The 14,068-nt window shown below is 41.4% G+C and overlaps 1 protein-coding gene across 16 annotated transcripts in view; it reads right to left on the bottom strand.

The window, feature by feature from the left end:
• Positions 1-13,431, bottom strand: part of GIT2 (GIT ArfGAP 2) — a 48,520-nt gene extending 35,089 nt beyond the window's left edge. For 13 of the 16 annotated variants that reach the window (XM_036874407.1, XM_036874406.1, XM_036874410.1 and 10 more), the window contains exons 1-7: positions 13,229-13,418; positions 8,931-9,064; positions 7,377-7,489; positions 6,640-6,745; positions 5,041-5,127; positions 4,794-4,924; positions 2,698-2,792 (exon numbers count right to left, since the gene is read on the bottom strand). In XM_036874407.1, coding sequence (XP_036730302.1) covers positions 2,698-2,792; positions 4,794-4,924; positions 5,041-5,127; positions 6,640-6,745; positions 7,377-7,489; positions 8,931-9,064; positions 13,229-13,280 — 718 coding nt within the window. In that variant the 5' untranslated portion in view covers positions 13,281-13,418. Of the gene's footprint in view, positions 1-2,697; positions 2,793-4,793; positions 4,925-5,040; positions 5,128-6,639; positions 6,746-7,376; positions 7,490-8,930; positions 9,065-13,228 lie in introns of all 16 variants that reach the window. The other 3 variants (XM_036874420.1, XM_036874408.1, XM_036874411.1) reach the window with 3 other exon arrangements.
• Positions 13,432-14,068: the final 637 nt, after the last annotated feature.

The following is a 14,068-nucleotide window of genomic DNA, read 5'->3' as shown; positions in this document are numbered from 1 at the left end:
GAGCAACTAATTCTCGTATTTTCTTTCATCTTAAAATGACTTTATTTTTTCGGGACTTTCCTGGTGGCACAGTGGTTAAGAATCTGCCTGCCAATGCAGGGGACACAGGTTCGAGCTCTGGTCTGGGAAGATCCCACATGCCGTGGAACAACTAAGCCCGTGTGCCACAACTACTGAGCCTATGCTCTAGAGCCCACAAGCCACAACAACTGAGCCCACGTGCCACAACTACTGAAGCCTGTGCACCCAGAGCCTGTGCTCTGCAACAAGAGGAGCCACTGCAACGAGAAGTCCGCACACCACAACAAAGAGTAGCCCCTGCTCGCCGCAACTACAGAAAAGCCCGCGTGCAGCAACAAAGACCCAATGCAGCCAAAAATAAAAAATATAAATAAAATAAATTTATAAAATAAAAGTCTTTATTTTTCCTTCATTCTTGAAGGTTATTTTCACTGGAAATGGAGCTCTAGGTTGACAGTTCTTTTCTTTCAGAACTTAAAAAATATTGTTCTACTGGGGCTTCCCTGGTGGTCCAGTGCTTAAGACACCCGCTTCCACTGCAGGGGGTGCAGGTTTGATCCCTGGTCGGGGAAGTTCCGCATGCCCCGTGGTGCGGCCAAAAAAAAAAAAAAAATTGTTCTACTTCCTTTTCATCTCCATGGTTTCTGATGAGAAATCCACAATCATACAAATAATTGTTCCTTTGTATGGTATGTCATTTTTTTCCTCGGCTGCTTTCAAGACATTTTCTTTCTTTGGTTTTTTAGCAGTTTGATTTTGATGTGCCTGAGTGATGATTTCTTTTGAGTTTATCCTGTTTGGAGTTCTCTGAGACTCTTGAATTGTAAGCTTACGTCTTTTGCCAAATTTAGAGTTTTTAGCCCATATTTCTTCAAGTATTTTTTTCTGCGTCACATTCTTTATGATCTCTTTCTGGGAGTGTGATGATACAAATGTTTTGATTTTGTCCCATAGGTTCCTAAGGCTCTGCTCAGTTTCTTTTCCTCCCACTCTTTTTTCTCTCTGTTGCTCAAACTGGATTATTTCTAGTGATCTATTTTCAATGCACTCTTTTCTTTGCCATCTCCATCTGCTATTAAGCCCAACCAGTGAGTTTTAAAATTTTAGTTATTGGATTTTTTAATTCTAACATTTCTGTTCTGTTTTTTTCTATATCTTCTACTTCTCTGCAGAGACTTTCTATATTAGATTTGTTTCGAGAATGTTCACACTTACTTCTCAGAGCATGATGTTACTATCTGTTTTAAAATCTTTATCTGATAATTCCAACATCTGAGTCATCTAGGGTTGGCATCTGTTAACTACCTTTTCCCATGCAAGTCTTTGGGATTTTCCTGGTTCTTCATATGTGGAGTAATTATGGGTGGTATCCCTGACATTTTGCATATTACGTTGTGGAGACTCTGAATCTTCCTTAAACTCTATGGAGAATGTTAATATTTTGTTCTAGCAGGCACCTGACCAGGTGAGGTTCTGTCTCTGGGGCCAAGTGGTGAGAGAATAAAGAGAAAAACAAAAGCAATCAGGATTCCCTTCAGGCTCTTGGTCAGAGATTTAGGCACCTGTGCTGTCACTGCTGTTGCCACTACTGAAGCCATAGGATTGCCTAGGGACTAGGGTGGGGAAAAAAGGAAGAGAAAAAATACCCAGGGGAATTCCCCTATTCTCTGTCCCGTAGGAATCCCATTTCCTGCTCCTCAGACCACACAGAGAAGGCTTCTTTGCACCTGCTATGCAGTTCCAGGTTTTAGGCTGTCCTGGATGCCATATCAGAAGCAAAATAAAGGGGACACTCACCACCAGCTTGATGGTACTCTGAGTTCCCTAATCCACCTGCTACAGTCCTCAGATAGCTACTCCATGCACTTGGTCCAGAGTTTATAATTGTGTTCAGCAGGAGAGACGGGGTGGGGGTGTGCTTATTCCATCTCACTGCGAACTGGAACCACACCAAGGGTTCTTAACTCTGTTGTACAACCAGGGTGGAGAACCACTGTATACATGTATGTGGATATTCTATATCAAGGGTCGGCAAACTTTTTCTGCAAAGGGCCAGACTGTAAATATTTTGGGCTTTGTGGCCGTATGGTCTCTGTTGCAACTACTCAACCTACTCAACTCTGCTGCTGTAGTGTGAAAGCAGCTGTAGATAATATGTAAATGAATGGGCATGGCTATCTTGCAATAAAACTTTATTTAAATAAAAACAGGTGATAGGCTTATCTGGCCCATGGACCATGGTTTGCTGACCCCAGTTCTATCTCATGAGCAAAGCTGGTTAATGGTAAAGTTCACTTTTTTACTTTTTCCCATTCCTTAGATAGCAGAATTCTGCAAATAACTACAAAAGTTAATCCTCTGCTCTTCCATTCCTACTCCCATTAATCACAAGAACCGTGGTGCACGTTCAGTTTGGGTTCAGTTATGCTCTTCGATTCCTGAAACAGTCACTACTGTAGAGCTAAAATTTTAAAAACTAAAATTCAAGATTTGACCGATGTTACATATTGCACATATAACAAAAAATGCTGTAGCTATCATTGCAAATAGAAATCCTTATTTGCAATTTTCTCAAGGATACGTTAAAGCAGAGATCGTAAATAATAGTGTCCCAATTTGTTTTTCCAGAGACTGACTGGCTGGAGGTGTGGAGAGGCTGCTGTCCTTTCAACTCACCTGGTTTCCTGCCACACAGATAGAAGGCTAGCCTGTCAGTCAGCTCATACTGTATTTCTACGAGGCGTTCTGCCAGCTCATGGTGCCCTCCTTGCCTACCAAGAGAAAACAAAGTACCATTTATATTGCTCGCTGGCCACTGGAGCTAGAATAGAAAAGTACAGAGACGTCCCCTGAGATACCCGAGTGATTTATCAAACGTGACTTTTTAGAATAATCAAACTTTTTGTGTGAGGTAAACTGTCAAGGTCTACTTCGATTCCCACCTTTATAAAAACTGTTTTCACAATCTCAACTATCGCCTTTCCTTTATTAATTTATAAGACAGAGTACTTAATAAGGAATTCAAGGACTTATGAGAGGGACAAAGAATAACTTCATCTAATGAGGTAGAAAATAAAATTAATAAATGGTCAAGGGTAGAGGTTCTCAAAAATTAACTAGCATGCTTAAAAAAATATACAGATGTCCAGGACCCACCCTTGGAAATTCTGAATCAATAAAAACGGGAGCAGTGTGGACATTAATATTTTGAAAAAGGTCCTTCCCCTAGATGCTTCTCATGCAGCCAGCCTGACTTCTGGATTAGAGTTCAGTAACTACTTCAAGGTCTTTGATTCAGGGAGAGACAGACCAACCTAATGCATAGCTCACACCTCCTTGTCTTTAATTTCCATCACAGAAAATATTAATTTTGCCTTTGAAACAAATATTTAAGCTGCCTGAAATCCTTTTAGTAACAAGGCATATAAATAAATCATTACCCTGAGAGACTATTATGTGCAAGGTACATGAGGAAATTCCAAGGTAAGTGATAAGTATCATTTATTGAGGGCTCTGTTCCCCTTAAAAGATGAAGTCTAGTTTCTGCCAGTTTCTCTTCCCACATACAAGGCACTACGAAAATATTCTCCAACCTACCCACACATCTTTGATTTCTGTGATGCGCATCTTTTTTTCTCATTTTTTAACATCTGTGAAATCAGGAAGTATCCTACAGTTGATAGTACATCATCATTTAATTGGTTGAGTCTCTTCCTTTTTAATGGTATATGAAATAATGATGACCCATATAAACAGTGGAGTGTTAGACCTGATGAAATACTGTATTCCTCAGTACCTTAGCTCTTATTCCCAGACACACTCTGCTCTATCCAATTAGGTCTCCTGCTGTGCCGAACATGCCCCGTCCATCCCTCCCTCCTGAACTTGACCCACGCCCTTCTTCTCACCTGGAACACCTTAGCTCCTCTTCACACGCCCAAATCCAATCCACTCTTCAAAGACCAACTAAAGACATTTCTTAATGATTTGGGCCACAGTGAGGAAATCCTATATATGTATCCATTTTGGTAATGAGTTCTACATTATTGTGCCTCATTTAACTCTTACCTGCATTTAGGAACCCTCTCCTCCCTGAGAGAGTAAATTCTAGGAGGGCAGAGTTCTGTCATTTCACTTGCCATTTTCAAGTTGTCATTTTATCCTCTGCAGAGTATAATTCTTTGCAGTTAATAAAGTTAATTTGGAAAAAGAAGGAAAGATGATCCATCTTCTATCATTTAAATGATATTCAAGACTAATCTATGGATGTATTTATTTATTTTCCAGCACTTCACAGCCAAAATTTTGAAACAAAGAAAAAGTTAAAGAATTTTATAGCAAGCACCCAGATGTCCACTACCTAAATCCTGCAATTAACATTTTACTATACTTGTTTAACCACATATCTATCCATATAGATTTGTTTCTAAGTTCAAGCAATGACTAAAACTATTAAAAAACTGAGGAGTGGGTTCTGCAATTCTTCATACTTGATTTGTACTCCAACTATGGCTCAAATACCACTGTGTTTAAAGGATAAAAAGAAATGAAAGACTGGAAGCTAAGCACAACGGTTAATGGTTCTACCCTCCCTGACTTTAGCTGGCTCTAAGATCATATGCGTTTGAAACACCTTCATCTGCAAAATAATAGCATGCAAACCTCTGAAGGGGTTAAATGTTAATCATACACAATTTAGCCACTTAACAATGAATCATACACAACAGAAATAATCCCAAACAGAGAGAGGTGACAAGAATCTAGTCTCTTACCTTGCATAATCAACAGGAGTTTTCCCACTCGCATCTTGTGTGCCTGGGTCTGCTCCATATACTGCCAATAATTCCGCCTGTAAAATCTGCCCTGCTTTGGAGGCAACATGGAGTGGGGTGTTTCCTTTCTCCTAAGAATCATTAATAAAAAGTATACAAAAAGAAGCAAATTAAATAAACTAAAGGCTACATGAATGCAACCCATTTAGTTTCAATTTAATATCTGAATCAATTCATGCTTTCTTACAGGGTGAAAAAAGTTGGCTTGTGCTCCTAAAGATAATAGCCTCAAACAGGTTTCAAGATTCCCTGTTCTCACGCTTGAATGGAGTTGCTGAAAAATACACACACAAGAAAGAATATTTGTTAAAAATGTAAAGAATGACGTAGCAGAGCAGCTGGCAGACTATTTTAATACACATTATAGTAGTACTACATCATCTTTATTTAGCTCAGTAAGGTGGATGAAGCAGTCTCTCCCTTGCTGGTCACAACCATCCCTGGGCTCTAAGGCAGGGTCAGGCCCATTTTCCTGACAGGAAACTAGGGCTGGGAAGGCTGACCTGCCCAAATGCATCATCTAAGTGGCACAACCAGACCTTGAGTGAGAGGGAGTGTGAAGAGGTGGTTGAGCATGGCTCTGAAGTCTGAATTTCAAACCATACACCCCTCAAGCTGTGTGACCTTGAGGAAGTTCTTTAAGCAATCTGAACCTCAGTTTCCTTATCTCTAAAATGGTGATAATAATGCCACCTATTCACAAGGTTACTATAAGGACTCAATGATATAACAAAGCATGGAGCCTGGTACACAGGAAATGCTCAAAGAATATAGCTGCTATTATTATTGTTGATGTTTTATTTGTTGTTATTATTGAACCTAGGGCTTTAGAGCTTCATATCCTATACCGTGTAAATCACAGGATTCTGCCTTATATCACACCCTCTCCACAACAGTATTCTTGGGCTTGTATACAATGATTTAACGAAGTCTTTCAGGGTGGGAAATAGGCCTGTGCTATACCAAATTCTGTACCACTACAGAAATGCCCTTATACATTCAGAAGATGAGCTGCCTTCCTTCAAGTCTAACCTAGAATTGTCCAAAATGCAATAACTCTTATCATAGCAATGGAGAAATCTACACTAACATCTGTATCCAAGTCTTATTTTTTAATTAATTTTATTTTTTAAAATTGTGGTAAAAAACACATACCAAGTCTTATTAATAAATGGAAGTAACAATCATATACATTTCCATGTAAAGTTTAAAATTCTGAATTATGAGTGCCTATGATCTGTGTGAGCATTTGCAAAAGCAGTGCTTTGAAAAGAAGGATATGTATTTTCATGGCATCTCTCAAAAACATGTAAAGGCCCACATAAAGAAAACCATCTACTCATTTTGCAAGTTTAATAAACCATCCCGTGTACTACAGCTTTGAGTCACACCCTGCTTCCTGAAGATCCCACTCAGCAGGCAACCTAGAAGCCCGCAGAAGCCCCACAAACCTTCTAGTCCCTCCTAGAAACAAACTCTGAGATGGCTCCTATTTCAAAGCTAAACAAACAAAAACTTACAGAAATACAATTTTAGAACCATATCTGAAAAACGCAAATAGTTTTCTGGATACTTATTTGTTCCTCTGCTCCTTATACCTCCACTAACATGAATGGTTGCCATTTGAAGTAAGATGAAAGAAGAAACCAACTGCAAAAAAAGCTGTTACTAATTATTTAGTGTACAGAAAGGAGTTTTTGTTTTTCTTTTCTTCTAAGTTTTTTTCAAATGAGACGATATGCTGCTTCATCCAGCAATTTTAGGGATTTTAAAAGGTGTGACCCACCTTACTAAGATCTTTGGCAGTCACACTATCGTCATCCCGGCAGGGCAAACGGTGGACAAATGCTAACATCTGATACTTTGCTCTGATGAATTCTGCTTTATTAGGGCTGGTTCGAAAACAAAAAAGAAAACAGTTCACTTGCAGTTCAGATACGACATTCCCCATTCTTCAGACTGTAAAAAGAAGAGGAAGTGACCCACATCCCCCACTCAAGAATAGAATGAACAATACTGAAGTAAGTTTCAGCAGTGTGTTGTCAGGCCTGAAGTCTGAAAACATACATTAGTCATTATAATGGCCAGGACTGCAGAATACCTGCTTTTTATAGCATCTTTCTGCTCTGTGTAATTTTCTTAATTGACCTAGCAACCTTGCAAGGAAGCAGCTCTTCATCCCATCTTATAAGTGAGGCATCAGGCAGACTGGAGGCCAGAACCGAGATTTCTGGTCTGACTGCCTACTGTTTGAGTGCCAAAGCTCAAATCTGATTACATCAAAAGCCACCAAGCCTTAGTCTTAAACCGGAGAAACCACTGAATTGTGCTGGGTAACCATGCAAAAGAGCTGGTCCCATGCCTGGCTTTGTTCTGCATTCCTAATAGCAAAGAGGTCAATGCAAAACTGGGTGACACCCTCCCGTGCTGCCCCTGTAGGGGCTGGTCAAAAACAGCTGCACTCCTTTCAGCGGGCCCCAGGGGTTACGAAGAAATAAGAGTATTTATAAACATTTCACTCACTGTACTTTATCCTGTGGATTAGCTTTGCGTCTTCCACTGATAAGAGAGGCAGGGTCCAGCAAAGAATGCTCCCATATAGAATTAGCACCGTTATTATACAAGGTTTCAACCATCTAAAACCAAGCAGTATAAAATCATATTTAAATTTCTTTCTGCAAACATCCAGTGGGAACCAGTGACTGAACTGGGAAAACAAAGCCCTATTACAAACACTAGCATGACTGGGAAATCACACACGTCACTATCTTCTGTTTTAGAATGAGAAAGATGAACCTGTACACAGGATTCAGGTTTGACCAGCAGGACAGCTAAGTACTTAAATGGGTTTGATTACATTTTCTTATAGATGATGAAGAAAGAGTACTTTGACACTTTAGGACAGTATTTCCCAAGCCTGAGCATCCAAATACTATTTTCAAGATTCTTAATATTTTTCTTTAACTCCACTTACTTTCTAAAACTTTCACTAGCAATTATAATTTGATGTGCTAGTTACAGTTTTAGGCAACCATTTAAATAAATATTTGAGTATTACCTACATCTACCTTGAGTACCACTGGTGATTCACGTGCCATACTCCGGGAATTGTTGTTTTAGGGTCAAATCTGGCATTTTAAACTACTCATCTCTGAACTTTATTCAGATCCTATAATATAATGAGTACTCTGTATAATCTGACAGCAGTAAACATCCATTTTCACATTGAGAATGAGCTGTTAGAAACTTCTCAGCAAAAGTTATTAATAAACCATGTCTCCCAATTTCATTTCAAAGCATGACTCCTGACATGGCCCCATCTGTTTTTTACGTTAGTGAAGATATTGTCACATCAGAGATCCACACTCACTTGTTCTGATCCTTTGGTACACATAGGCAAGTTTTAAGGACATGTTGTGCAGCTGGCACAGATTTAGTAAAATATGTACTCAAAACAAATGAAGGCGAAACACATGCGTAAGTCTGAGTTCCAACAGAACTCGAAGAATGTGTACCCCAAAATAGAAGTACTGGTGACATGACAATGGACCCCCAAATAAAACAAAGGGCCCCCTGAACACTTAGTAGGGTGTTAGGCATTCAATCAAAACAGAACTTAATTGTCTCTAACAGGTTACAAGAACTTTAAGAGAACTTAAATCAGATGTTTCAGAAATTTCTGAGGAATCCCAGTCCATGCTTCTATCAAAGTGGACAACTTAATGAAAAGTTTCTAAGGCAGTCACTTTCAGAAACATTCATCACGGTATGTGGAAAAGACAGACGGTTTAAAAACAATTTCTGGTGACATTCTAGAAAGTCAGCAGTGAAATATTAGCAAGAAATTCTAATGACTGTCTACCTATAGTTCAGATTTTAGGACAAGATTTACATTAGGAGGGAAAAAAATCTTAAATGATGAATTCAATAATTATATATAGCATCAATAAGCATGGCACCTCTGCTCAATTATGAGTCAAACATTTTTGTAAGATTTAAGAAGTATAATTTTAGTGCTAAAACAGTGAACCCTAAAAACTTAAATTACAAACCATGAGCAGAATTCTTATTCTTTACCTGAAGCAATGTTGGAGGCCATGGTGTGTGTTTAAGATGCCTTACTTGAGAGATATGGCGCCCTAGACTCCGATGGACACTGCAGCACTCGTCACATATAAAAGTTCCCCTATTTACTGATGCCCAGGAAGGATCTGGAAAGAAGAATGAAATCAGTGGCAAGGATACCAGGTGGTTGCTATTCCGCCAGATGGCAAAAGATGACTGAGGTTTGGTTTCTCAGAAAAACAAGACATTTCTGTTGTTTTAGTATGCTAGTCAACATATCAAGCTGGTGAGTTTGTCTGATGCCCTAATGAGATCTACCATCTCAGATGTGTGCTCCTTCAATCAACGTAAGAGAAGCAAATTGAGAGGATTCACCTGAATCATTTCGAATCCAACTCCACAAGTAGCAAGATAACATAACTGTGTCAATGAACAATCCACACAGCATTATGTGAAGTGAATGGTGAAAAGACAGCCACCCTACAACTGCTACACATCTACATGCCACTGGGCTTAGCAGAAAGCTGCAAGTGACACAACTATACAACTGCTCAGCTGCTATGGTTCTGAACACAGACTGGGAAACCTGACCTCCTGCACTAGGAAATGTGCTACCATATCCATTAGGTATTTTAAATAAACTCTTGAGTCCGATCTCGCCACTGATCTGAAGGGACAGAGCTGTAAAAACAGCGGCTTCACAGAAGCAAAGATGTAAAATACAAGTGAGTAATATTTTTGGTGTGTGCACAATACTTTTTTTCCTGTGAAGTCCCACAGAGCTTCATTAGACATCCTTTGCAACAAGGAATAATTCACACTTGGTAAGCAGTAAGAATAACTCACACTGTGAAAGTAAACTGAATATTTAGAAACTCAAAATAAAGACAGACCTTCTACATTTCATCAGACTCATGATGGGGTGACAATAGGTGCCGCTCAAGCTGCCTGGCTTAAGGGGTATATTTAAAAATTCTTCAATGTCCACAAAAATCTCTAAAATGCATGTACACCATCTTTACCATTTCTAACAGTTTATTCAAACCCCTTCCAACCATATAATGAAAAGTTATGGGATTTCAATCAAAGGCAAACTGGGAGTCAAAGAGTGTAGTGGTTAAGAGGGTTGGCTCTGGAGACAAGCAGTCCAGGGTTTGAACCCCAACTCTGCCACTTCTTGCACAATGATCTCAGGCAAGTTATTTCTCTGAGGGTCCTCATCATGGATCAAATGGGAAGAACAACACATCTCAGGGTGGTGAGGATATAAAGAGTAAGTGAAGTTCCTTGCATATAGTAATATTTCCAAATTATTTTGTTAAGTACCATTCAAATATTTTCAAGAGTCCACTGAAATCATGGCCACTAGAGAAAGTTTTTGATTCCTAATACATGAAACACTGAATGTTTCACATGAACCCTGTCTTACTACAGTGAAAAATCTCAGTGGAGTTTTCAGGTAGTTGAACTCAGAGTAGGATATGAACTAGATTCACTTTAAAAAAAAAAAGGTAAACTATTTATTGAATACTAAGATTTGATCACAGTTAGTCAAATGTTTGCCATGAAATAAAACAGAAAATTATTCAATGAAGTACAACTATGTCAGTACTACTAAGCCATTCTAAACAACAAAGATCAGAAACACCAAGATGAAGGACCCCTGCAAAGATACATAACAACTTTGCTTTCTGCAGTGTGGTACTACGACTAATGACACACATACAAAAAGACTACTCGTTTTGAAGATTACCTTTGCTTTTCACGTATCATTCAGAGGATTCACAATCTTCTTGGAGGAAATTAAACAGGAACAAGACAACAAGGATTTAACACACACTAAGCAAGGCTCTATATTAATCACCTTAACGTCATGAATCAGAATCCCATGGAGAGAATATCAGAATGTTAACAACACAGTAAAATCCAAATCGAGTTTGTATGTCTGAGGGTGGGTGAAGCCCTTCCAGTTTATCTGAACGTTTTATTCCAGGGCTTCTTAACCTGGGTTCTAGGAACACAACCAATGGGCTTCAGAAATGTCTATAACCCCTCTGAGAAATCTTAACATAAATTCTGTGTGAAAGAGTTAAGCATGTGTGCATTTTCTGGGAAAAAGGCCTGAGCATTCATCAGAATCTCAAAAGGGTCACTTCCCTGGTGGCACAGTGGTTAAGAATCCACCTGCCAATGCAGGGGACACAGGTTCGATCTCTGGTCTGGGAAGATCCCACATGCCACGGAGCAACTAAGCCTGTGCACCACAACTACTGAGCCTGCGCTTGAGAGCCCGCGAACCACAACTACTGAGCCCACGTGCTGCAACTACTGAAGCCCGCGCCCCTAGGGCCCGTGCTCCGCACAAGAGAAGCCACCGCAACGAGAAGCCCGAGCACCGCAATGAAGAGTAGCCCCTGCTCACTGCAACTAGAGAAAGCCTGCGCACAGCAACGAAGACCCAACACAGCCAAAAATAAATAAATTAATTAAAAAAAAAAAAAAAAAAAGAATCTCAAAGGGATCCCCAACCCTAAAGGTAACTCTTTTACTAGGGCTTTGCAGAAAAGGCAGCACAAATTCCCAGCTGCTCAAGTTCAGAACATTGCAAGGTAGCCTAATTATATTCACAACAGGAAGGAAGTGACTCAAGTCTCTGTAGATTAGGCATATGAGACAACAACTAAAAAGATACAATGGAAGAGAAAATGTTCTGAAATGCACAAAACGCCGGAGAAGTGCAAGACAGTATTTATTATTTAGTTGAGTATTTAGTGTGGCAATGGAGATGCAGTTTTCCTTTGCCCCATACCATCCACTGAGAAGCAAAGAAAATGCATTTCAACAGGAAGTTTGAATCTAAATTCATGTGAATCAAACATCACAGAAAGTTCAACTGAAAACAGGCAAGAAAATAAGGAAGTGGAACAAATAACATTTTTAGAGAATACAATGGAGTTCGTATAACACACTAACTTGGTTTCTGAAACACTTCTTTTTAAACTCCTCCACCCGTCTCCCTATCTTCAAAGGAAACTGGTAACCCCACTTACAGTATACAGGCCGTGAAATAACCACATAAGGTTTGAGTTATCATAATACTATTTAAAATCAGTCTCCACTTCCATAGGACAAGATGAAGTTCCGAACAGTTGCAAAAACACTGGTGCTCCTTTCGTTAAGATCGTTTATTGGACGCTATTGCGCCAAAGAAGCCATCTTACCTTTTGAATTACTTCAAATTCAAAGCAGATAAATCCAAACACTGAAAACAGCATAGAGACCTGTCAACCCAGTTCCAACCACTAAGACGGATCTGAACTCTAAATCTGAAAACTATGCATGGGAGGAATGGTTTTGGCCTTTCAGTGCTCCCATATGCCTCTACTGCCTGAATGCACAAATGGGTATACGTGCCCGTGATTTGGTATGTGTTTGCTTTGTAAGCTGTGATTAATGTATGATTTAGAAATTCAACTATAGCTTTAAGGGACTGTAAAGGTTCTGTACACAGTACAAAAAAGAAAATAAAGGAAAAAAACCGCCTTAAATGAGATGATCCTCATTGAGTCTCCCTACCTCTGAGCACTGTACTCCCAATTATCCTCATCGGAAAAATGAGGAAATCAAGACTCGGCCAAATGAAGTCACTAGCCCAAGGTCACCCAGAGGCAAAATTTAGTTTGAACTCAGCTCGTTCAGATCTCAGAACTTGAAACCAGCATTGCCTCCTAAGTGCTGGGATCATTTGCAAGACCCCGACATCCTGGAGATTCTCCGCGGTGGAGTGGGAGTAGGGATGTCAGGAGCGGGGAACTCATCCATGGGGGGTCCTCTGGCGAGTCCCAGTGGAGGGAAGCGGCGAGTGTCGCCCACTCCGGGCAGGGCCCCAGGGCCCCCTCCTGGGGCGGGAGTCTGGGTAGCTGTGGGGAGGGGGCTGACACCTGCAGCCTCTGGGGGCCGCAGCCGGGAGGACGCTCGCATTTCACTTCTGTAACTGGCCTTCCTGCGGATTGCCCAAGCCCCTTCCTGTTGGGAAAGCGGCCCCGACCCCGCCGTTTCCCCGCCCGGCCTGGGACAGAGGGGACGAGAGGGAAGGAAGGGACGGGAGGGCGGCGACCCCCTGCCCGCTCCGGCTCTGACAGGCCCGGGACGGTCCCGCCCCAAGGCCGCCGAGGTTCCTCCTCGTCCCGACCCCAGGCATAGGGTGCAGAGCTCGACAGCCGGGACCCGCCCGGCCCGAGGGGGCGGCCCCGGGACAGGAGTCCCGGCCAGGAGAGCTGAAGGGAGCGGGCCCGGCTGGTGCGACTCACCCGGCCCGCTGCAGTCAGCGCACACCTCGCTGCTCCGGAGCCGCTTCGACATGGCTCCCGCCTCCCACCTGCCGGGAACCTGGTGGCCCGGGACAGCGAAGGCGGCGGCGGCGGAGGCGGCGCTTCCGCTCTAACGGGTCCCCACGGTGGTGCTGGCCGCGGCGCCTCTCCCCTCAGCGCCTCACAGCCGCGGCGCAGCACGCACGCGCGGGGAGGCGCCCTTCGGCGGCGGACAGGTCATGTGACCGGAAAGGGCACGCTGCCTTGTCGCCATCTTGAGTGAGGGCAGGTGTCTTGTGTCCTACTTCCAAATTTCCTTGATTTGGTGTCTCCCTCTCTGGAAGAGACCTTCCTGAAGCAATCAATAGTCAAGTCATTTAGCATAACTTTGGCCAAGTTCACTTATTTATGCATTCCTTTATTCAGCAAATATTTATTCAGCATCTACTATGTTCCACACACTGCTCCAGGCACTGGAGAAGGAGCAGTGAGCCAAGAAGACGAAATATCCTGTCTTTATGGAGCTTACATTCAACTGCACTAGATCTACAATAAGTAAAACAGGAATATGTTAGATGTTTCCTTATGCTGCAGTTTTAATCTCATCTGCAAAATGGAGATAATGTGTATCTACCCGTAGCCCATGATTTGCTTTTGTATAGCCTGTTACTTAAAAATGATTTTTACATTTTTAAAGGGTTGTAAAGAAGAAAAAGGAGAGGAGGGATAGGATGAAGAATATTCAACAAAACATATATGACGTGCAAAGCTAAATATTTACTGTCTGGCTAAGGACAAATGGGATAATTTACAGAAGAGTGTGGTGTGCCTGCCCCATAG

Source organism: Balaenoptera musculus, chromosome 14, assembly GCF_009873245.2.
Source record: "Balaenoptera musculus isolate JJ_BM4_2016_0621 chromosome 14, mBalMus1.pri.v3, whole genome shotgun sequence".
NCBI lineage: Eukaryota > Metazoa > Chordata > Mammalia > Artiodactyla > Balaenopteridae > Balaenoptera > Balaenoptera musculus.
The sequence above is the reverse complement of the archived record's forward strand: the minus strand, read 5'-3'. Positions and strand labels throughout refer to the sequence as shown.